Consider the following 22,592-nt stretch of genomic DNA (forward strand, 5'->3'; position numbering starts at 1 on the left):
CTGTGTTTTTTTTTTTTTATAATCTGGATGAACCTCTGAACTTTGGAGCCTCATCCTACCATAATAATCTGGATGAACCCTGGAACTTTGGAGCTCATCCTCCCATAATAATCTGGATGAATCCTGGAACTTTGGAGCCTCATCCTATCATAATAATCTGGATGAACATTGGAACTTTGGAGCCTCATCTTCACATAATAATCTGGATGAACCCTGGAACTTTAGAGCCTCAGCCATTTCAAAAATGTTTAGGTCTCTCTGCTTGATTCCTCAGGAAAACTGGGTAGGGATTTTTCAAATCCCGCAAAATCAGGACCACACCAAAAACTGTACGAGTGTGAACAAACAATAAATGCAAAATGGGTGTTAGGCTGACCATGGTCAATGCAAGAATGCATGTGCTACCAAGGTAGTGATAGAAACAGAAAAGTCTGTATCAAGCCTACTGCTGGCATCAAATAAGAGAGCCTAACGGGTGAAACCCTATACCTGCAACTCTAGTTCACATCAATAGTGAAACAGCTACTTAATTAAGCAGACTCTGGAATGGGTTCAACCTCTGGCTCCTCTTCTACTGACTCTGAACAATCCAGCCAAGGTAGAGGGAGAAACACTGAGAAAAACCTTGTCCCTTAGTACCCTTGTCCTCAATATTTGATCTTCTTTCTGTTTAATGGCAGCATGAATGTTCATATACAGCTACACTTCCTTCAAAAAATGGAGTACCATTTAGCTTAGCTTCCTCACAACTGTGTAATACTTTTGTTTCCCACATGAGTTCAATCATCAGATGTTGTTGCCTGCAACACGACAAAACACTGAATAGCTTGTCAGTTCTGGGCAATGTAATACAATATGCTCTATCATAATGAATTCTTCTGTTCCACTTTCAGGAAAGACAGCAACAATGGATTTCACATTCCCATAATGGCTATTTAATACAAGAGAGCAAAAGAAAAGCAAAAATCAACAGAGGATCACAGGCATCTGACTGCCCAAGGAAATGTTTCTCCAGAACAACAGGGAGGCATAGAGTTATATAATGGGCTGTAGGGTTTGTCATCCTAAGATATCACAACTGCTGTATACTCATGAACATGAAAGAAAACAAAAATTGACTTAATGGTATGATAAGGAAGAATATATCAAAACACAAAAATGAACTCTTGTATATGTACACGTTTTTATGTATAAATTCTTTTGTTCCCTGTATAACATAATTTAATATCATAAACTACATTAAGAAAAATGTGTGCAAATAAGCAATTATTAATTCAGTACATATACCAAATAAACAGGGATGGTTCCTGTTGCATAAACACATCAAGAGTTAAACAAATGTGGCCTATTAGACAGCAACACCTCTTTTCACATCACTGCTTACAATAAAATAAAAGTCTGAACTTACATTTCCAAGTACTTCACATAACAATTTCCATTTATTTCCTGTCTCATATAATCATCTCACATACGGCACATACTCTGTAAGCTAGAAGACATCAATACTGTCAAATACAGCTGACACAAATCAGTAGTTTTATGTCCAAAGTCACTGTATGTGCAAACTCATAGCTTTTTCAGTATTTTTAAAACTATTCCTGCCACGTAGTACTACCTGCAGCACCACAATGTGCTGTAAATGCAAAAATCAAAGTATATTTAAAAAACAGTTCTAGTCATATCTGAATTGTCATATATTTTTCCTGTAAATTTCAGTCAAATTATGTTTTCCCTTAGAAGGTAGAGTGTACAATGTTTGTCTTTCAACACCAGCTTTTTAGTGCTGATAAAATGAGGAACTTTCATATCAGCTGAAATTATATGCATCGTTTTACATGGTCAAATGATAAATGTCTTAGTTTTTTCAAGTTCAGAAAGAAGCATTGTTTCCTATAGAGTCCTGTAATGAGCACACCTTCCCTACAGCAGTAAAAGTAAAAACTCTACTGCTTTTCAAAGTTTCCCTTTCACAGAAGCATTGCAATCCCCTGCTATACTGTTAGAATCCTCCTTCAGATTCATCATCATCCCAACCACTTGATTCCACCTGTTTATCTGGGGAAAATTCCACTTCTAAGTCATAAATGAAATCAGGGTCATCCTTCTTTTTACGGTTCTTTTCAAATAACTCATCCATAATGCTTTTCTTCTTAGCCAACTCCTGATCCCCCAACTTGTTCAAATCTTCCTCTGGATCAATGGCACTCTCCTTTTTGATAATGGCCAGACACTCAGATACAGACTGACCTTTTAAATGGCCTCTTAAAAGCATATACATCTTTTCCAACTGCTTTAGTGAAATGTCCTCCAAGTATTCCTTGTGACGAGGATTGTTTTTCAGCTGCTCTGCAGCACTGCTGCAATCTGGAATGACAAAATCAGAATGAAATTTGAATATGCTGTCACACAATGACCTGTATGAATCAGATAATAAACAGCTCATAAACTAAGTGGTATTTTTTGTGTCATCTTATTTGTCAAAACTCAAGAGACAATCATACACAGCAAATAAGAAGTCAATGTGATGCATTCTAAGTGAACAACACAGTGTCTATGCATACAAAATCAATATAGAAAGGAACACTGTTTTACTGTAAGTAAGAAGCAAAAGAGGTTACACTGGCCCTGGACTTCAAAGACAAATTATATACAAAACAAAGCAAATAAACTATCTTCCAGTAACATCACGAATGAGATAAGGCACTTTCTCACTTCAAATGATCAGAATTGCTGCTTTGAAATTGGTTTATTTTGGAAGACTGGACTTTCAAATAAATTGAACACTACATATGTCTAAAAGTAACAAATGGAACAATTATACCAAAGTGTCACCTTTTTAGGGGTGGTACAGTGGTTAGGATTACTGTCTTACAACACTTGGCACTCCAGTGTAGCTCCACTCTGGTGTGACTTCTTTATGAAGTCTGCATATGCTTTGTCTACATGGGTTTTCCAAACTGGACACAAAAAGTTTTTCAGTTTCCTACTACATCCCGGAGACATGCACGCTCTAGGTAAACCAGCAGTCCTTCAAGTTGTCCATTGGTAGGAGTGAACAAGCAAGCACAAGTGTTCTACAAAAGAATGGCATTTGATTGAGGATTCATTTCTTTGTCTTGTACACCCTGAGTGCCTGGAGAGGTTCTAGCTCCTCCTCAAACACTGACATATCAAGGAATGAATGAGCAGCATCTTTTTAACCAAAGCCACAAAGTAGGTAAGAGGTGCTATTTACAGACAGATGGGCAGTTTTACCTCAGAAGTACACTGCTACCTAACTATTTAACTATTCCATAAACTTGAGCAGTATCAATCACGTATTTGCAATATTCATTGTCAGAGTTAGCATTCTTAAGACAGAAAATGTCAGGCAAGCAAACAAATGCTTTAACACTGTTTTCAGAGCAGTATAACAGAATAAAATGCAGTGATAATATTCCAGCTTTTTATAACACAAGATTAGTCTTTTGAAGTGTCAGGCTTGGGGCATAATGAGATTATATGAATGAATGAATGAATGAATGAATGAATGAATGAATGAATGAATGTTTGACTCTTAAATAATTTACTGTATTTGTTGATCAGAAAGTCCACCTGCAAAGAGAACATTTAAAGTAAAGTTCTAGATATGAAAGCTCCAGTACAAGTCAACGTGTCAAATAGGTTACAGTAACAAATAAGCTGTTGTCTACAGTGACTACAGCACTTATAACAATTACTACTTACAGCAATTACAAGTTAAGCTGATACAGCATAGGTTACATTAATAAAGTGCTGTGTAGATATGACGATTATAGTACAAGGCGCTACAACAAATGCTAGTTACATTCTTTGCACCAGAAGCTATCTCTGATGGTACAAACTGATGCACCCAGTTCAAAGAGTGTCTTATGTTGACATAACCAGTGGTTCTAGATGAGGAAGAAACTGGAACATCAGGTTCAAATAATGTTTTGCACTCGCATGAGAAGGGTATATGTATATAACATGGTACTGAATAGACAAGCTTTGAGATTTTTTAAGCAGGTAATGGGTTGCTAACACAGCAGACCCACCAGAGAAGTAAAATGAGCAATAATCAGTTTGATGGTCTTCCTGACTATGGAAAGTGGATAAAGATGAGGAAGAATCAGTAAAGGGGCCTTTAGTAACAGAGTAAATAATTTTAATCTGTATGGAGGAGGCTCAGCAGTACGGAAGCTCCTTGGGACAATGGTTTTCTTTGAGGTGTAAGAGACTGTGGAAATCTATCATATGTCAATAAAGAAACAGATGCAAGACAGTCATAACAACAACAGACAAGGAAACACCTTATGGAATGGCTGAAGACACACAGGACATGTGGTATTACAAGTGATAGAAAAGTTCTACAATAACGAAATGGAAATGCCATATCTGTTGCTTACACAAGGAGCTACCAGGTTTACCTGTGAGAAGCAGAGGTTCCTACGGGGCTCGCACCAATCAGTTTAGGAGGGTGCAAAGAACAATACACCTAACAACAGTGTGGAGGACAGTGAAGGGAAGAGAGAAGTGAGTGATAAACACGGTTTTGTAATTGGGCCACTTTAGATAAAAGAGTGACACAGCAATGTGAACTAAATAGGAGTTAGTTGGATATCTTGCAAATGCTATGAACTTTGAATCCAGTATTGTGCAAAGAAACAGCATGAACTGTAAGGACACTTGCACTATACAGGACAGAAGAAATGAAGTAACACCTAGCAGTGACACCTGGCATTAGCCATGCAAAATGGTCCAACACGGTATAGGAGACCCACATTTTGGTTGAGTACATGATATAACATAATTCACATAAATATAACATTTTAGTTGTTTACCTAGTGTTAGAACAAACAAACTAGTTGAGTAACAGGTATTCTGGACTTAGTTGTCAGGGATAGTGGTTATGATTTGTAGATCACTGCCATCATTACCTTCATTTACTTTTTTCAGGTGAAGTTTGGAGTATTTGAACTGGAATTGTTTTTAATAAAAGTGTATTGTAATTTGGCTGCATATGACATGGAGAATCCAGTGAAGAAAAAAAAATGCCACTTAATTTCCAGAACTGTGAAGAGAGCAAAACCTAGTACATGTCCCTGAAACACCCCCTGAAGAGTTTTAGAGAGAAAGTATCTACTCAGTTGACCACAAGAATTCTGCTTTGTATGTGGCACCCAAGACATATGACAGTCTTTTGAGTAGATCATGTGAGGCATGAGCAGGGAGCCTGTGCAGTAGGAGATCAAAATAAACAGTACAAATAGTCTTTCCAAGGTACACTTTGGCTGTAAGGTGAAGATCAAGCAAGTCACTTTCCTTGTTATGACCTGGACGGAAATTATGCTGACAGACTGAAAGGTGGTGAAGTTACAAGTCAAGAGTTGTTTAAATTGACCAAGAACCCTTTTGTGAAAGTGAAACAATTAAGCTTCTTTTCCAAACAGATATCTCTGAGAGTAACCCAGCTGATTTAGGATGAAGTAAAAAGGCTCACTGATTTACCTAGTCTTCCATTTCTCACAAATTAAACTATATAAACATCTTCTGAACACACCTCCTCACTCACTCCCCCTTCCTACTGTCCAATCCCTGCTATTTTAATTCTCCTTTTTTACCCTCCAGCTTTCTCATCTTTCTCTCTCTCTTCCTCTACTATTCCAGCTCTGGCTTTCATCCCCACATACTCCCTTTCAGTACTTATACTTCCTATGATATAGTACCCCTCCATATTCTTTGGTCTAGGGTTGTTTTTTCAATAAATGTGGATATTTTCCATGGTAAATACTGAACATGGCACTTTATTAGATGGTAATATTCTACCAGTATCTGTATATATTTTCAATTAATAGAGACAGCATCACTTAAAGTACTGCAAGCCTTCTGCAGTTGTTGCTCATTTTAGGCTGTTACATAGGAAAAGTGATAAAATACAATTTTATGCTGCTATGCCATGCACCGAGATATTAGTTGTTAATCAATATTTGCTAATTCAAGATTATTAATGGCAGGTTCTTCTCCGTAATTCTCTACTGAAAATAGGCTCTGTCAACAAAGGAGAGAGAGAGAGATGACAGCTGAAACAGTGTAGGCATCAGGGTAGGCTTAATATTAAGCAGCAATGTCTCCATGAAAGAGACAGAGAAAAGTTTAGTGTACATTTGATCAATGCTGTCTGCCTGAAGAAGGGGTGTAGGATTAAGTATAGGAGAACATGCTGGCTTTGAGACAGAATTTGGGAAATGCTTCAAGAACACTGCAGTCATTTCAGATGTATTAAAGTTAGTGAAGGGAACTGGTTGGCTGGTTAGACTTGGCAGATTAGCTGGAAGATACCTGCATAGACTTGACTGGGGTTATATTTATGGTGGGCTTGGAGTACAGTAAGATTTTACAAACAAAAACACTTCATTCTGCAATGCTGTATACATGTTAAAAGGTCAGGAAATGTGCAGGTCAATGGGATGGGAATGCAATTGTGGAAAGGATTATGCATCAAAACGGGTCACACACCGAAAGATAAAATGCAACATACTTGGAAATGGCTGCACTTACTGTATTATCCTGGAATATGAATGGCCTTGTAGGCATGGTGAAAAGTCAAGAGAGAATTATCTTACATATGAATGAGAAGTGTGCAAAGCAAAATGTGCAGGAGATGCATTTAGATAGAGATGAAAATGCAAACTTGATAATGAATGGATTCAAGTGAGGTTATTCAGCTGACTACTACGGCAGATAAATGGGGTGACTATTTTAAAAGGGAGATGGGTTCATTTAGTAACATAAGAGGAAAAAAAAGATTGATATGGAAGGTTTGTGGCAGTGTACGCCCCACCCAAAACTGCAATTTTAGAACCAAGGAGAATGCTAGGAGAAATACTAAGCTTTCATTAGGGGATTTTAATAGTAGGAGGTGACTGGAAAAGGTCTGTAATATTGAGGACATATCAGAGTTACTAAGGCGGGAGACTTGCACTACAGATGGTAAAATCTTACGGAAATACAATAAAGTATTCTGTCTGGATGGAGAATATAGTAGTAGGCTTAGGAGCTCGAACGGGAGTCTACTTACAATTCCCAGAGGTGTAAGAATTGGGGCAGATTGGATACATACTACATAACACAATAACAAGCTCAATTTCTTGAGGAATCAGAGATCCAAATGACTATCTGATCATGCATCTATAAAAGGTTATTTGGGCCCAAAAGCAGTGGGAGAAGAAATCAGCACCGACACTTTTTGACTTATTTATGGAAAAAGCAGTCATGTAAGGAGGGGGTAGTAGAAAAGACTCGGGAAGTAGTCTGAACAAAGGAAATGATCAGAAGAGATGGCTGGTGCTAGGGAAGCAGGAAAAGGAAGTTTTACAGCTGTGGTTAAATAAATGAAACAAAAATATGGAACAAAGGGACTGGTGAGGGTTTACAGAACTGCAGAATAATTTAGGTACCCTTGGTGATGGGGAAAGGGAACAACTCAGAAGTGCCAGTGAGAGCAAGAAATAATATTTGGACAGTAGGCCTGAGCATAGAAAAGTTGCACTCAGGTAGTTATTCTATGACAATATATTTATAGTATAAAAATGGTGCAGAGGTTTTGGAGGCAGAAAGGGGTTAGAGTTAACAGTAAATCTGAGGGACACTAAATCTTGGAAAACAATTAAATGCCATGAAGGAATCAGAAAAATAGACCAGATATTTCATGAACATCTTTATAATGCAATTAAATGAAGTAATCAGGATAGGATTTTGATGCAGAATTTCATGGTAAACCTGGGTTTGCCAAAGGTGGTGGAACGTTAGGAACAACAGTTAACTGTAAATATAGTGGAAGAAGAAGTAAACAATGATGGGCACTCAGGCTATGGGTAAGCCACCAGGGTCAGAGGGTATACGGATAGACATATGGATGTTGACAAAAATTAGGATACAGAAGAAATTATTTAATAATGTCTTAAAGGTAGAAAAATAGCTGCATCTTCAAATAAAATGCTGCTGGTGGTGGTTTTAACTAGAGAGAGGAATGATTCTACACAGCTTACCTTCTAGAGACCAATTTCAATATTAAATCAAGGCTAAATAGTACTTATTTCCATGTTAGCAAAAAGTTTAACAAGAGTGCTGTCAAAACTGAAAGATCTGGATAAGTGTAGATTTGTACAGGGGAGCAAGATATTACACATCATTATAACTCTGAAGATTCAGAAAGATGCAGAGGAAAAACTGTCATTACTACTAGTAAGTCTGAATACAGAGAAAGCTTCTGACAGGGCAACTTAGGAATTTGCTTTTACAGTAATGGTTGAATTTATTACTGAAGTAATTGAATTATTAAGGAAAACATACACAAGGTCAGAAGCGAGGGTAAAAGTGCGTGACGGAATTTTGGCTGATAAAGTGAGTTTATATAAAGAAAGAAGGCATGGGTGTCCTGTTTCTCCAGTGCTATTTACAATATTGAGAGACCCATTAGTAATGAGAATCAGAGGTGCAGGCAACCAATGATATGAATAGAAGGGGAAACTGAAAGAACAGCATTGTTTGCACATGACATAATAAAGTATCGCACAAATCCAGAATAATATGTCTCTGTGTTGCACGGCATTTTGAGACAGTACCAAATGTTTTTAGGTTATAAAGTACACTTATATAAAACAAAAGCCATACCTGTACAGAATGTACCTACTTATAGAGCGGCAGTTGTTTTACCTTTGGAGTCATGAAAAAAAAGTAGTAGACTGAGTAGCTGCAAAGCAGATGTGGAAGAAAACTGAGCAGAAGATAATTCAAAGGGAAAGGAATTGGAAGTAGTGGATTATGGGTATGGATAGTGTCTCTTGCTCGTCTCTAACACATATAACAGGAAGGCTGGGGTTTTCGTTCAGATGCTTTAATACATAGAAATACATCTGAATGGATAGCACATAGCAGCATCATTAAATGTGAACAAACTAGTTAACAGACCTTACTACATACCTGCTTACATCTCAACTGCTTACTACAAAATGGCAGCCAGGCTCGCAAATGCTCAGTATTTATACACTTGTGCAAGCCCTTGGATAGCTTCTTAAAGGTATATACACACATATTGATCTACATCCTCCCTCTTAAAAAGATTGCCCTTTAAAAAAGCAATATCAGAGATAGACATGCATTAGTATGTATATATATATATATATATATATATATATATATATATATATATATATATATATATGGGTTCATGTCAATACATCGACATGTCATTATGTCGACAGTTACTGCATCGACACGAAATAATCGACAATTGAAACCGCCGACAACCCGACAGCACTTTTAAATGGAATGCTACCTTGGGCCGAGTACTAACATGGGTCAAGATGGGGGTGTGATTTGTACGTCTACATTACTGGTGTTTCACCCCCATCTTGACCCATGTTAGTACTCGGCCCAAGGTAGCATTCCATTTAAAATTGCTGTCGGGTTGTCGGTAAAGTTAAAGTGTGTGATTACAGTTGTCGACGGTTTCAATTGTCGATTATTTCGTGTGGATGCAGTAACTGTCGACGTAATGACATGTCGATGTATTGACATGAACCCATATATATATATATATATATATATATATATATATATATATATATATATATATATATATATATATATATATATATTGGAAACAAAACACAATGTTCTTGTCCAAGTTGCTTCATATCTGCTACAGGGTTTAGAGATTCCATCATATCTTTTAACATAACAATCTGGACCAAACTTAGCAACAGGGAAAATCTGTGGTGCAGAACTTATATCAGGAACTTCTGGATTCATCACAGGAATGGGAATGTCTTCTGGAACTTCCTCTGGAATTGGAACACCAGACAACTCACTATGAGACACAGTCTTTCTCACAGGCTATGTGCTATGGTATAGGCTCAGACACCGGTCTCAAATGCTTCCGTTTCCACCTAAAGACTGCTCCTTCTGATTCCACAATGTACAACCTCAGCTCTGGACCAATATTCTTCACAACACCAATCTGATCATAACCTCTAGACGTTTGCATCCTTACCACTTCTCCATCTCATAATGGATTGATCAGTTTGCTGGTTTTATTGTAGTAGGACTTCTGGGTTAGGCGTTTCTTCAACTGATTGGCTTTCACTGATCTGTTGTTCTTGACACATGGAGCAATTGACTACCGATTGGTAATGTGGTTCTAGTTTGTCTCGACAGAAGTCTCTGAGCAGGTGAACCAAGATGTTTATCACGAAGAACATTTCTGAGATTCAAGAGATTCAGGAAAACATCACTATTACCTTGTTTTGATTTCTCAAGTAACTGTTTTGCACTTTGAAATGCGCATTCTGCCAAACCATTTTACTGCGGATACTCTGGACTACTTGTGACATAAGTAAAGTACCATTCTTCAGCTAATCTTTTGAACTGTTGGCTTGCAAACTGCATGCCATTGTCAGAAATAACTTTGTGTGGACTAACATGCACTGCAAAATGATGTTTCATCTTAGTAATAACTGTACTGGATGTTAGGTTAGGAAGTAGGTTAATCTCAAGCTAAATGGAGTAAAGAGTCTACTAACACCAAATAATGTTGGCCATTCCATTCAAAAATGTCGGCGGCTACTGTTGACCAAGGTAGTTCCGGAATCTGGTTAAGCTGAAGTGATTTCTTCTGTTGATGTGGCTTAGTACTATTACACACTAAACAAGATGAAAGTGCTCTCTCAATGTCTTGTGACATAGAAGACCAAAATATTAGTTCTCTCACCCTTCATTTGGTAAGATCGACTCCTGGGTGACCATAATGCAAGACAGTAATGTACTCTTGTTGAAGGACTTTGGAACAATTACTTTCGGACCTTTCATAATGATAACTTTGTCAGCCAAAATCTCATCTCTGTATGGAAAATAAGGTTACGCTTCTTGAGGTAAACTAGATTGCATTGATGGCCATCCATGACTGATAAAGTGGTTGAGCCTTTGTAAAACTGGATCTGTGGCTGGGTGATCTCTCAGCTCATCAAGACGTAAGGAAGAAAAAGTTTTCACTTCCATGACTTCAAAATCAAGGTTCTCATTCTCATGCTGTTCTGTGGTACTTCTGGGTTATCTGGATACTGTATCAGCAAGATAAAGAAGTATGCCTTTCCTGTAGATAAAACTGAAATTGTACTTTTGCAATCTCAGCATCATATGCTGCAATCTGGCTGGAGCTGAATGCATATGCTTTCTCAAGACAGTGACTAATGGTTGGTGGTCTGTTTTGATCTGGATAGGTCTACCATAAACTTAATCATGGAACTTTGAACATGCAAACACAATTGCCTAAAGCTCTTACTCAATCTGGGCATACTGCATCTCAGTTGGGTAAGAGTTCTTGATGCACAGGCAACAGGTTGATCATCTTGTACAATGACTGCTCCTAAACCAAATTTTGAAACGTCACAGGGAAGTGTAATTTTGAAATGCCACAGGGAAGTGTAACTGGCTTGTGAACATCATAGTATCTGAATGTTGGTGGACTAGCAATTCTCTGTTTTAGGACTTCAAATGCTCTTTGGTGTTGCTCTGAACAAGACCAGGATATATCTTTACAGGTCAGCTCTCTGAGCAGTGCTGATAGTTGTCTCAAGTCTGGAATGAACTTGCCTAAGTAGCTGACCATGCAAAGAAAATGTTTCAGGGCTTGAACATTGTCTGGTGCTGGCATCTTGAGAATGGCTGCTTGTTTTGAAGGGTCTGGTCATAGGACTGTACTTGTAAATAAATTACCAACATAATTAAAGTACAGTTGTGTACACTTACCATAAATGTAGATGTTTGAGTGTATTCACTGATGCAGTCATTACATTTGAGTAATCTGCTGTCAGGTTGCCCTCATTTGGCCTGAATTCCAAAGTCTTGGGTCCTGCGTCGGTTGCTGTCTCTTTTTCCATGATGTCAGGTCATCAGGGGTATAAAACAAGCAGCCGACACCATTTTCCTCAGTTTTTCTTGCCCCAGATGTCAGGTGCCCCCTAAAAGGGTAGCAAAAATTTATATATATGCATCCATATAAACTTTGCCTTTATCTACAAGCAAATACACCACATAGGTTGTAGGAGTTAGAGAAGGAAAGATAAGTCCCAGTAGAAAAAGAGGGATGGTGGGTGAGTAACCTGGACTGCAACAATGAATACACTTGAACATCTACATTTATGGTAAGTGCACACAACTGTACCATGTTCTTCGTGTTTCACTGTTGCAGTCATTACATTTGGGTCGAATCCCAAAGCTATGGTTGGGAGGCTGGAGCTAGACAGCATTAGGAGCGGCTATAAGGCCCTGCAGAACTGCAGTGGCAAAGCCTGCCCTGGATCTAGAGTACAGAGGCAAATGATAATGCTTTGTAAAAGGGTGAACTGAACTCAAAGCAGCTGCCTCTAGAATGTTTTTGGTTGGTACTCCTCTGAGAAAGGCTGCTGAAGTAGCTGCAGCTCTGGTAGAATGAGGCCTAATGCCCTTGGGCACTGGCTTGCCATGGTATAAATAGCAGAAATGGATGCAGTGGCTTATCCACTTCGAAACAGTCTGTTTTGAAATAGCCTTTCCTTCTGATCCTGCAGCATATGCCACTAGTAATTGCTCAGTTTTCCTTAGAGCTTTAGTCCTTCGCAGATAGAATCTAAGCTGTCTGTGCACGTCCAAAGAATGCAGAATTCTCTCCCCCTTGTTTTGTGGATTTGGATAAAAGGTTGGCAGGTGAATAGTTTGGTTAAGAGCCACACTGGAAACCACCTTAGGCATAAATGTTGGATTTGTCCTCAGGGACACCCTGTCTGGGTAAAATATGATAAAAGGCTCTACAGCCATGAGGGCCTGTAGCTCTTCTTGATGAAGTAATTGCTAGTAGCACAGCTGTTTTCCGTGATAAGAACTTTATATCAGTGGTAGCAGCTGGTTCAAATGGAAGCAGGGTGAGCTTTTCCAACACATAATTAAGGTCCCATGCAGGTATTGGTGATCTTCTAGGAGGCCTTGAATTTTTGGCTCCTCAAAGATACTGCTTTAGTAAAGGATGAGAAAAGATTGGTGGCTCTGTATTGTAATGAGCCAAAATGGCAGAGGCATGGATTTTAATTGATGAAAAAGATAGGCCTTTGTCAAGCATCTCAGTTGAGTATTGTAATATCGGAGGAATATTTGGTTCTGCTGCATCAGTTCCTTGTGCTTGATTCCAAGCACAGAATCTCCTGTTAGAAGCCTTTTCACAAACACCAGGTGTTGAAGAAGAATGTCCCTGTTCTCTGCTTGAATGAGACAGTCGTCCCAAGTAAGGATATATTTGAATATTTCTTTGTGTGCAAAATGCAATTACTGGTGCCAGGAACTTTGTAAAGACCCTGGGCCCAGTAGATAAGCCAAAGGACAGTGCAGAGAAATGGTAATGCATTAAGCCAGCCTTTAATCTGAGGTATCTTCTGCAAGATTGTCTTACTGGGACATGCAGGTATGCCTCTTTTAGGTCTAATGTCACCAGCCAAGCATTCTTGCCCAGCATGGGCAGAAGCTACTGCAAAGTCAGCATTTTGAATTTTGGAATGTCCAGATATGTGTTCAAAATCGATAAATCCATTATTGGCCGCCAGGCCTTGTTCTTTCTGTGTACCAAGAACAGTCTTGAGTAAAAACCTTGTCCTTTTTCCTGTTCTGGTACTGGCTGAATGGCCCCCATATCCATGAGGGATGTAACCTGTTTCTATGCCTCTGCCCATTGATTTTTTGGCAGATCTGGCCAACAGTTTGCCATTGGCAGAGTGTGGAAATGAAATCTGTATCCCTGTGATATTATGTTTAGCACCTACTTGTCCTGGGTTATTAACTGCCAGTTTTGAGCAAAAAGTGCTAATTTTCCCCCTAAGGGTGCTGCCAAAAGATAAGTGCTTGGTGCAGGTAGAGGGAAGTCATTGGGACTGCTTTTTGTAGGTTTGCGCTTTATCTCCTCCAGATTTGGAGGTAGATGCGCCCCATTGCTTTGACCTGTATGAATCTTGCGCCTGGTATCTGGAACCCTTAGGGCATCTGGATTTGTCCCTTTGAGCTCTGTCTGACACAGGAAAGGACCAATTTTTTGTAGGCCAGTGTCTACTGAATCTTGGTGGCTGTACTTGTAAGAAGTCTTTTACAGTTTGCATAGACTTAGCTTTGTCTTCCATTTTCTTTAAAACCTCTTCTGCCTTAACACCAAACAGAGTATCATGCTGTAAAGGTGCATCTAGCAATTTAGCTTTAACATGATCAGGTAAATTTTGTTCCTTTAACCAGGCATGCCTCCTAATCACAGATCTAGTAACTGCGGCCCTGCAGGAGGCCTCTAAGGAATCAAAACTACATTGCAAAGTATGCTTTCCAACCTGTTCAGCTGCATGCAATAATTCCTGCAATTCTTTATATTCTGCACATTCAGAAATCAACATCATTTTCTGTTTCAGCAATCCCATAACATGTTGTTGATATTTGAGCATATGAAATTGACATTTTAAGGCCCTAATTGACAAAGTTGCAGATGTATAAACCTTTTTTCCCCATCTATTCAGTGCCCTTGAATCTCTGTCAGAGGGGATAGGATTTTTTGCTGTTGAGGCCTTTACTCCCTTTGGACCCTGTGAAATGGTTTCAGGATCAGCAGCAGGGTTTCTAAATAAAAATTTATGTGAGTCATGGACCCTGTAATATCTGTCAGGCTTGCTGGGAGCCAGAGGTAAAGAGCCAGGGGACAAGCTTGACTCCAAAAACACATTATCCACAATGTCTAAAACAGGGGGTATATGGCTAAAAGCCTGTGCTGAGGGAGAAGGACATCCCTGAGTCTCTTTTTTGATTCTGAGAATTCTTGACCCTCCCAGTGAAAATGCTCCCTCAAAGTATGCAAGGTTTCTCCAAATGAATAATCCTCAGAAGGTGATGCAAATGGTATACACTCCTCTGCATCTGAATCCTCATAGGGAGGTATAGATAATTCCTGATCAGAAGAGGAATCAGAAGAAATAGAAACCTGATCTGAAGATTCATAATCAGTGTCTTGCTTAGGCCTCTTATCTGGAGGGGGATGGGTACCCCTGATCAAGGTAATAAGGTCTTCAGCCATTTTGATAATCTGTTTTTTAGGCATAGAGGCCTGTGCATGTGGCTCATGCGTCAGTTTTTTAGTTTTAGAAGTTGCTTTTGTCTGGTTTTGCAGCTGTCATCAGTTTGATATACAAATGTTGAGGCCTGAATACACCCTCAGAAGTCGGTGCCTGCTCAGCGGCTCTGGACCCATCTGAGGGAGATACATCCGTCGGTCCAATACTTGAGTATTTCGCGGCATGCCGGACTCCGCATGGGTGTCGGTAGGGGCCTGCAACTCGAAAGTATCGGGTATCAGGGGCTGCGAAAGCACCTCACTGAGTACCGGCAAACCGTCAACTGGCTTAGGAGACGATTTGTCATCGGTATTGGACCTCAGCCTTCTTTCTCTGTCCTTTTCTTTGCGTTTTTTATGTACTCCGGTAGTCAGATTGCTATCCAATGACATTTCTGGGTAGTTAAATCTGTTTACAAAATACTTTGAGGCAAAAATATACCGACGGTTAATAGTGCGTTGGTTAAATCTAGCACAAAACAGACAGCCAGGCACGTTATGATCAGGGCCTAGGCAAGGAATACAGTATAAATGGAAATCCTTATGAGGTATTTGCTTCCCACAAGTAATACAATTATTAACTTTTTCGGACATTGGACTGGAGCAAGAAAAAAGTTTCCCCAAAGGGGTACTTAGCTTTAGTGAAGACTTCGGTTCTGAAACTCAAACTCGAATATTTCAGTAGTCGGCCGACTGGCACTTGCGAAATGCTTCTGCTTCGAGCACCGAGCGGCAAGAAAGACTAAAGAAAATGGCGTCAGCTGCATGTTTTATACCCCTGACGACCTGACGTCATGGAAGAGGAGACAGCAACCGACGCAGGACCCAAGACTTTGGAATTCAAGCCGAATGAGGGCAACCTGCCAGCAGATTACCCAAATGTAATGACTGCAACAGTGAAACATGAAGAACCTCTGTACTATGTTCATGTTTCACTGTTGCAGTCATCACCTGTGGGAGAATTCCCAAAGCTGCAGAGAGGGGTGGTAGGATTAGTAAGAGACCTAGGAATGGGTCAGCATGCCCTGCAGAACTGCAGAGGCAAACCCTGCCCTAGCCTTAGAAAATAGAGTAGGTGGCAATGCTTGGTAAAAGTATGGACAGAAGTCCAGGTAGCAGCTTCCAGGATGTCCCTGGTGGGAACTCCTCTGAGGAATGCTGTGGAAGTGGAGGCTGCCCTGGTGGAATGGGTTTGAATAGACTTAGGGGGTGGTTTCCCATGTAATCTGTAGCAGAAATGGATCCAGTGTGATATCCATTTGGAAATGGTTTGCTTGGAAATGGGCTTCCCCTCTGCCCCTGGGGCAAAGCTGAGAAGTAGTTGGTCTGTTTTCCTGAAGGGTTTAGTACGGTCCAGATAGTATCTGAGCTGTCTGTGCACGTCTAGTGAGTGCAGAATTCTTTTCCCCTTGTTTTGAGGGTTAAGAAAGAAGGTGGGTAGATGTATGGCCTGGTTGAGAATCACATTAGATACCACATTGGGCATAAAGGAGGGATTAGTTCATACTGTGACTGCACAATGTAATCGAATGGAAGAACCTCAGACTAACAATTTTGCTTACACGGGTATTGCTTCTGTGTTCAGTAATGTTTCTGATCCTTTTGTGGTCTCTGGCAAACCAGTAAGCACTGCAGAACTTACACTTTACAGAGAGAAATGCGAGACCCTTAATAGATTGCTTAAAAATACAAGAGTTTAGACTTGGAAAATAAATATTTTCAACGTTGTATTGAAATAAAAATAGTTCCAAAAGGGTTAAGGTTCTTTATGTGTCCTAACAGTGTAGAACCAACAAATCCCTTTTATGAGACTGTGAAATAATTTTTTAATACTGCTGATATTAATTTCCTAAAATTGCTCATTGACAACAACAGTGGTTTGCTAGCAGAACTAAAAGAAAATATTACTCAGCTTAAATAAATGCATCTACAATGACTTTCATAATAAAACAGGTGAGCGAAGGGAATATCAAAGTATTTTAGAGGAAGTTGGAAAGCATGAAGAAACTGTTATTAACTGTACAAGTTCTAAGCTGTTAAGGGATGCAACATGCTTATGAAAATGATTCAGCTTACCCTGTCTTTGAAAATATTGCTAAAAATGTTAAATCGGCAATTAATACCAATAACAAATACAATGGTGGTTCCAGAAGTAAAAACTCTAAAATGGGTCAGTTCTGCTTTAAGAGAACAGGGCAGGGACCTCCAATGGCCAATTATCACAATTTGAAATCAGGAAGTGATAAAAGTTCCACCTCTGTAATGGATCTGGTTTACCGTGAAGCATCAGCTGCCTCTTCCTATCCTGAGACTTCAGCGACAGCCTCTACTAGGAACACCACTGATTCAAGAGCTAGGCCGAAAGTTTTTTTTAAACTCAGAAATGGAAGGGAAAGGTCCCAGAACCAGATTGGCAAAGAAAAAGGACAGAATGGCTTCAGACTCTTCCATGGACAGTTAAGTGAACATTATAATGTTGTTGACAATGTAATTAGTTTATCTAGTTTTCTTCTGAATGAAAATCATTGCAAAATTTTAAAACATGGTTTGAATTTTATACCAGCTAAAAAAGCCAATGTAAGTAACACTTTGTTGGACTTGAAGAAATACGTTAGGTCTTTGAATTTAAATTTCATTTTAAGAGATGTTAACATGAATAGTACTTGTTTTGTTAAGCCTTCGTCTTTTAATCCTATGATTTCCCATACTTTAAACGTATTTGAAATTGTTTGCGAAAGACAGATAGGGCAGTGTTGAATCATGATAATTTAACAAAAAGAAATAAGTATTATAACCTTACCAAGGATGATAAAAAGGCTTTAACTGAGCTAATGAATAATGAAAAAATAAGAATTATGAAAAGTGATAAAGGGGGAACCCTTGTAATAATGGACACTGAATGTTATGTTAACAATATGATACTGAAAACATGCTAAACAATGTGCAAGAGTATGAGCAAGTGAATTTAAATGTTAACAGCAGTTACAGGATGAATTATTCATTCTTATTTGAGAATTTCTTGAATGGTAATTTGGATAAAACTATGTATGATTTTTGTAACATCGAAAAACCCAGACTGGGGGTTTTGTTTGGAATTCCAAAGATTCGCAAAAATCGAACAAACCCCCTCTTTTAGACCCATCTTATAGGTTCATAGGTTCATAGGTTCATACTAGGCTATCTGCCCGAGGGCATTTATAAGCCTAGCCCATTGTTTTGTGGCTTACGCCACCCCTTTAGTATGGGGAACTATACCCATTATTTTGCTGTGCCTCTGTCGAGCAGTGACACTGAGGTAATTCCTGGGGTATATCTGCGATCTCCCATCCATTGGTCAAGATTTCTCTTGAACAAGGCCAGCGAGGTGCTCTGCCTCACATGTACCGGGATTTTGTTCCACAGCATAGGGAGTCTTTGGGTGATGAATCTATCCCTCCAGCACATCCTATTAATAGCCGTGTCGAGGTTTAAGTCTCCGCCCTTGTGGCTCTGATGGATCTAGATTTTTGAGGTGAAGCATATTCATCAAATCTGGGTTTGACATGGCCTTGTATGTTAGGCAAAGGTCACCTCTGAGCAAGCGGTGGCGACTGAATAGAGCTGGAGTTCTTTCAGTCGGGCAGCATAGGACAGATTTTGAGACCCTTTATCCTTTTGGTGAGGAACTTTGTGGCCTCTCCAGCTGCTGCAAGTGTCGGGTCAGATGCATTCGAATGGGGCATTGTACTCAATCATTGGTCTGATGAGTGATGAGTAAAGGGAGACTATGACCTCCCTTGATCTAGATGAGAATCCCTTCATGATAAGGTGGGCAATGTAGAAGGACTTCCTAACTACTTTAGCTACATGGGTGTCGAATGACAGACTACTATCAACCTGGGTCCCCAGGTCCCTGATAACTTCTTCTGTGCTCAGTGGATTGCCACCTATTTGGTAGCTAGGGGTAACCTTGTTTTTCGAAGGGTATGACTATGCATTTTTGGCATTTAACTTTAGGCCGTGGCTCTGGCACCAGTTATCCGCTTCTGTGAGACCCTTCTGAAGGATATCTGTGTCAGATGTGTTTTCTACTATGGCCCAGTTTGCAGTCATCTGCAAACTTTGTCAGCCATAACCCTCCTGTGTTTGCTTGTACTGAAAAGTAGATGCCAAACAAGAGTGGGCCCAGGACTGAGCCCTGTGGGACACCACTTGTGACAGGCTTTGAGTCTGACATGGCGCCAGCAACTCTGACCCTGTGGGTTCTGTCACTCAGCCAGTTTGCAACCCATCTTGTGATGTATGGGTTAACATTTAAGCTGATGAGTTTTTCAATGATACCCGAGTGGGGTATTGTATCAAAGGCCTTAGCCAGATCGAGGCAGGCTGTATGGACTGCCTTTCCCTCATCAATGGCTTTGGTGACTGTTTCGAAAAAGTCAACCAAGTTTAAAAGGCATGATCTGCCTTTGACAAAGCCAAACTGGGTTGGATCCAAAGTCTGCAAATTCCCTATGTCTTTATTTATGAGGTCCATTATGATCCTCTCCATGGCTTTGCAGATAAGGCTTGTCAAGCTAATGGGCCGGTAATTTCCAGGGTCTGTGGAGGCACCGCCTTTGTGAAGTGGGACCACAGTTGCAGTGCGCCACTCCCTGGGTACGTATCCAGAGGTAAGACTTTGATTAAACAGCTGTCCTAGCTGTGGGTTTAATTCTGCCCCCAACTATATAACTGAAGGTGTTTCATTGATGGTTGACTTCTTTTTCAAGCCTTTAATATTTAAACTGGACTCTCCTTAAAGACTCTTGGGATTTTTTTAATTCTTTTAGAAACTTTTCAGCAAGTGTTGTGTTTGACCCAAGTAAATACATTTTATTCACAGTAGATGTGGTATCTTTATTTAATTGTATTCCACACAATACTGGCGTGGAACATGTTAGACAGTTTTTAAACATATTTTCTGAGTTTTCTAATGATCAAGTTAATTTCTACTGTGAATTGCTGGAAATTTTAATAAAAAGATTTTTTACACAGATTAAGGGGGAAGTGATGGGGTCCCCCGCTGCCCCTTCTTCTTTTGCCAATATGGTAATGAATCAGTGGGAGTACCAGATTTTGTATAGTTTTTTCAACCAGTTCCAGGTTATTTTTTTACAAAAGATTCGTGGATGACTTAATTTTTGTAATAGAAGGTAATTTAGATAGAGTCCATGAGTGTGTAGGAGCCTTAAACCAGGGGTCTCAGTTTTTGAGATTCACTCTTGGAGATGTGGGGTTGAAAGTCAATTTTTTAGATGTTAATTTAGAATGGGATTTGTGCTTGAATAGGTTTGTCAGTCGAATACATCGTAAGGACATATTTATAAATAGTTACTTACATTACCAGAATTTACATCCTTCTTTTATGAAGAAAATTATTCCAAAGGGGCAGTTCATAAGAACAAGCCATATGGGTCTATATTATGTGATTGAACACTGAATGTTGTACGGTTCAATAGAGATCTCCGTACAGTGCAGACATGGAAGTTTTCTATTGTCTGCACTGTAATGCAATCTCGGGGTTGGTATATTTAATTAGCGGGGGGTGTGGGGGTGCTTGCCTCCCTGCTTAGAGCGTTTTTATGGTTTGTTTGGGTGTTTTTATAGGTTTTTTTGCCGTTTGACATTATGGCGTTTCGACATTTAGGGGTCGATTATTACGTGTTCGAACATTTCACTGTTTGATCACGCAATATAAACACAGATGTATGACTAGTGAAAATTCACATTTTTAGATGAAGTAGAATTTATTATTTGTTTATTTCTTGAAAGGAGCTATCAAGAGGTTCAGTTAAGAAACATAGCTGAGTTTATTAGCAGAAGGATGCCCCATTATCCTCCTATTCTTGTTGTTCCATTTGTTAATAATGTTAGTAATAAAACCAATAAGGAACATACATACTGCAATTTGGACATGACAGTTGATTCAGTGCTTATTCAAAACATTATTAAGGAAAATTAGAAGAATTTGGAAGGAAAACAAGACCTTTTTAAGGTCATTGGAATTAGACCTTTTTTGTGTTTAAGAAATATTGTAATTTAAAATTTTTATTTGGAAAAAACGAAGTATCAACTTGTAACAGGTTAACTAACTGTAATACAGCCCCAGGTATGTTTAAATGTGGTTGCTGTAATATATTCGAAGGACCATATATAAGTTTAGCACACTTGCCTTACACTATCAAAGTCCCTGGTCATTTCAATTGTAAAAGTAAAGGGTTGATTTACATTGTGGTGTGTTCCCAACTGTGGTGCCTTTTACATTGGGATGACCACTCGGACATTACATACTAGAATTAGGGAGCATTATTACAATATTAAAAAGAAAGATGTTAAAAATGCTTTTTATAAGCATGCACTCAGTACAAATTTTTGTTTTCAGTATTGGAACAAAAAGAACTGGATGTGAGGGGTGGGGATTTTAAAACTCTATTCGAACAAAGAGAAGCTTTGTGGCAAATAACATTAAATTCTGATCAAGAACCTGGATTAAATGAGGCTGTGAATAGTAAATGTTTTTTTAAATACCGTAGGGTGTATGTTAAAAAGTAATTTTGTGATACTGGTTATTTTTTCTGTATTTTTACTTTGTTAGTTGATTTTAATGATGTCATAATTGAAGTGCATTTTTTATTGGTTCATTCTGATTATTTAAACTTGTATTAGTGAGTTAATGTATCTGTTTTTTCTGAAAAAGTCTCTGACAAAAGTGAGTAATAAACACAAGTTTACACTCATTTTTGGTCTACCTTTGTTTTTGGCTATACCAGTGGTGTTTCTTCAGTTTTGGTTTTCTGGAATAGTGAACTTTTGTGGTTTCCAGTTAAGCTGAATTCAAGGAAGACATCATCCACCATCTCTAAGATTGGGGGGTTGCCAAGGTTCTGTGCTGGGGCAGGTCTAGAAACTCTCTTAGTCTTTTCTTAGACTGAGGGAAGTCCTGGGATTCCCAGTGGAAATGTTCCCTGAGGGTGTGAAGGGTTTCCCCAAAGGAAAAATCTTCTGGTGGGGAGGCAGAAAGAATGGATTCCTCTGCATCTGAATCCTCAGAAGCAGTCAGAGGTTGTTGTTTCTCTTCAGAATCTGAATAATCAGACTACTCAGAATCCTGTTCTGTCAGTATTTCAGGAGAAAGGTCTCTTTTCCTTTTAGAAGTTGTGGCCTGATTACTCCTGATAAGGGTGATAAGATCCTCCGCCATTTTAAACATTTAAGCTTGGGGTGGTGGAGCAGGAGTAAAATGGTGGCTAGAGGTAGATTTCCTAGGAGTGGCCTTGCTTCTAGGCCTAAGAGTATCCATCAGTCTGAGAGAAATGGTAGTCAGATGAGAAGACATTGTTTTTTGTCTAAATTCGGTACTGCGAAAAACCTCCTCAGAAGCTGGTACCTACGTCGCGGCTCCAGA

The 22,592-nt window shown here is 39.2% G+C and overlaps 1 protein-coding gene across 5 annotated transcripts in view; it reads right to left on the minus strand.

Moving 5' to 3' along the window:
• Positions 1–912: 912 nt before the first annotated feature.
• CEP19 (centrosomal protein 19) overlaps positions 913–22,592 on the minus strand; it is a 311,893-nt gene continuing 290,213 nt past the window's right edge. For all 5 annotated transcript variants that reach the window (XM_044070322.1, XM_044070320.1, XM_044070321.1 and 2 more), the window contains exon 3: positions 913–2,364. In XM_044070322.1, coding sequence (XP_043926257.1) covers positions 2,000–2,364 — 365 coding nt within the window. In that variant the 3' untranslated portion in view covers positions 913–1,999. The remainder of the gene's footprint in view (positions 2,365–22,592) is intronic.

This window comes from Protopterus annectens, chromosome 4.part1 (assembly GCF_019279795.1).
Source record: "Protopterus annectens isolate FY-2018-M chromosome 4.part1, PAN1.0, whole genome shotgun sequence".
Taxonomy (NCBI): Eukaryota; Metazoa; Chordata; order Ceratodontiformes; family Protopteridae; genus Protopterus; species Protopterus annectens.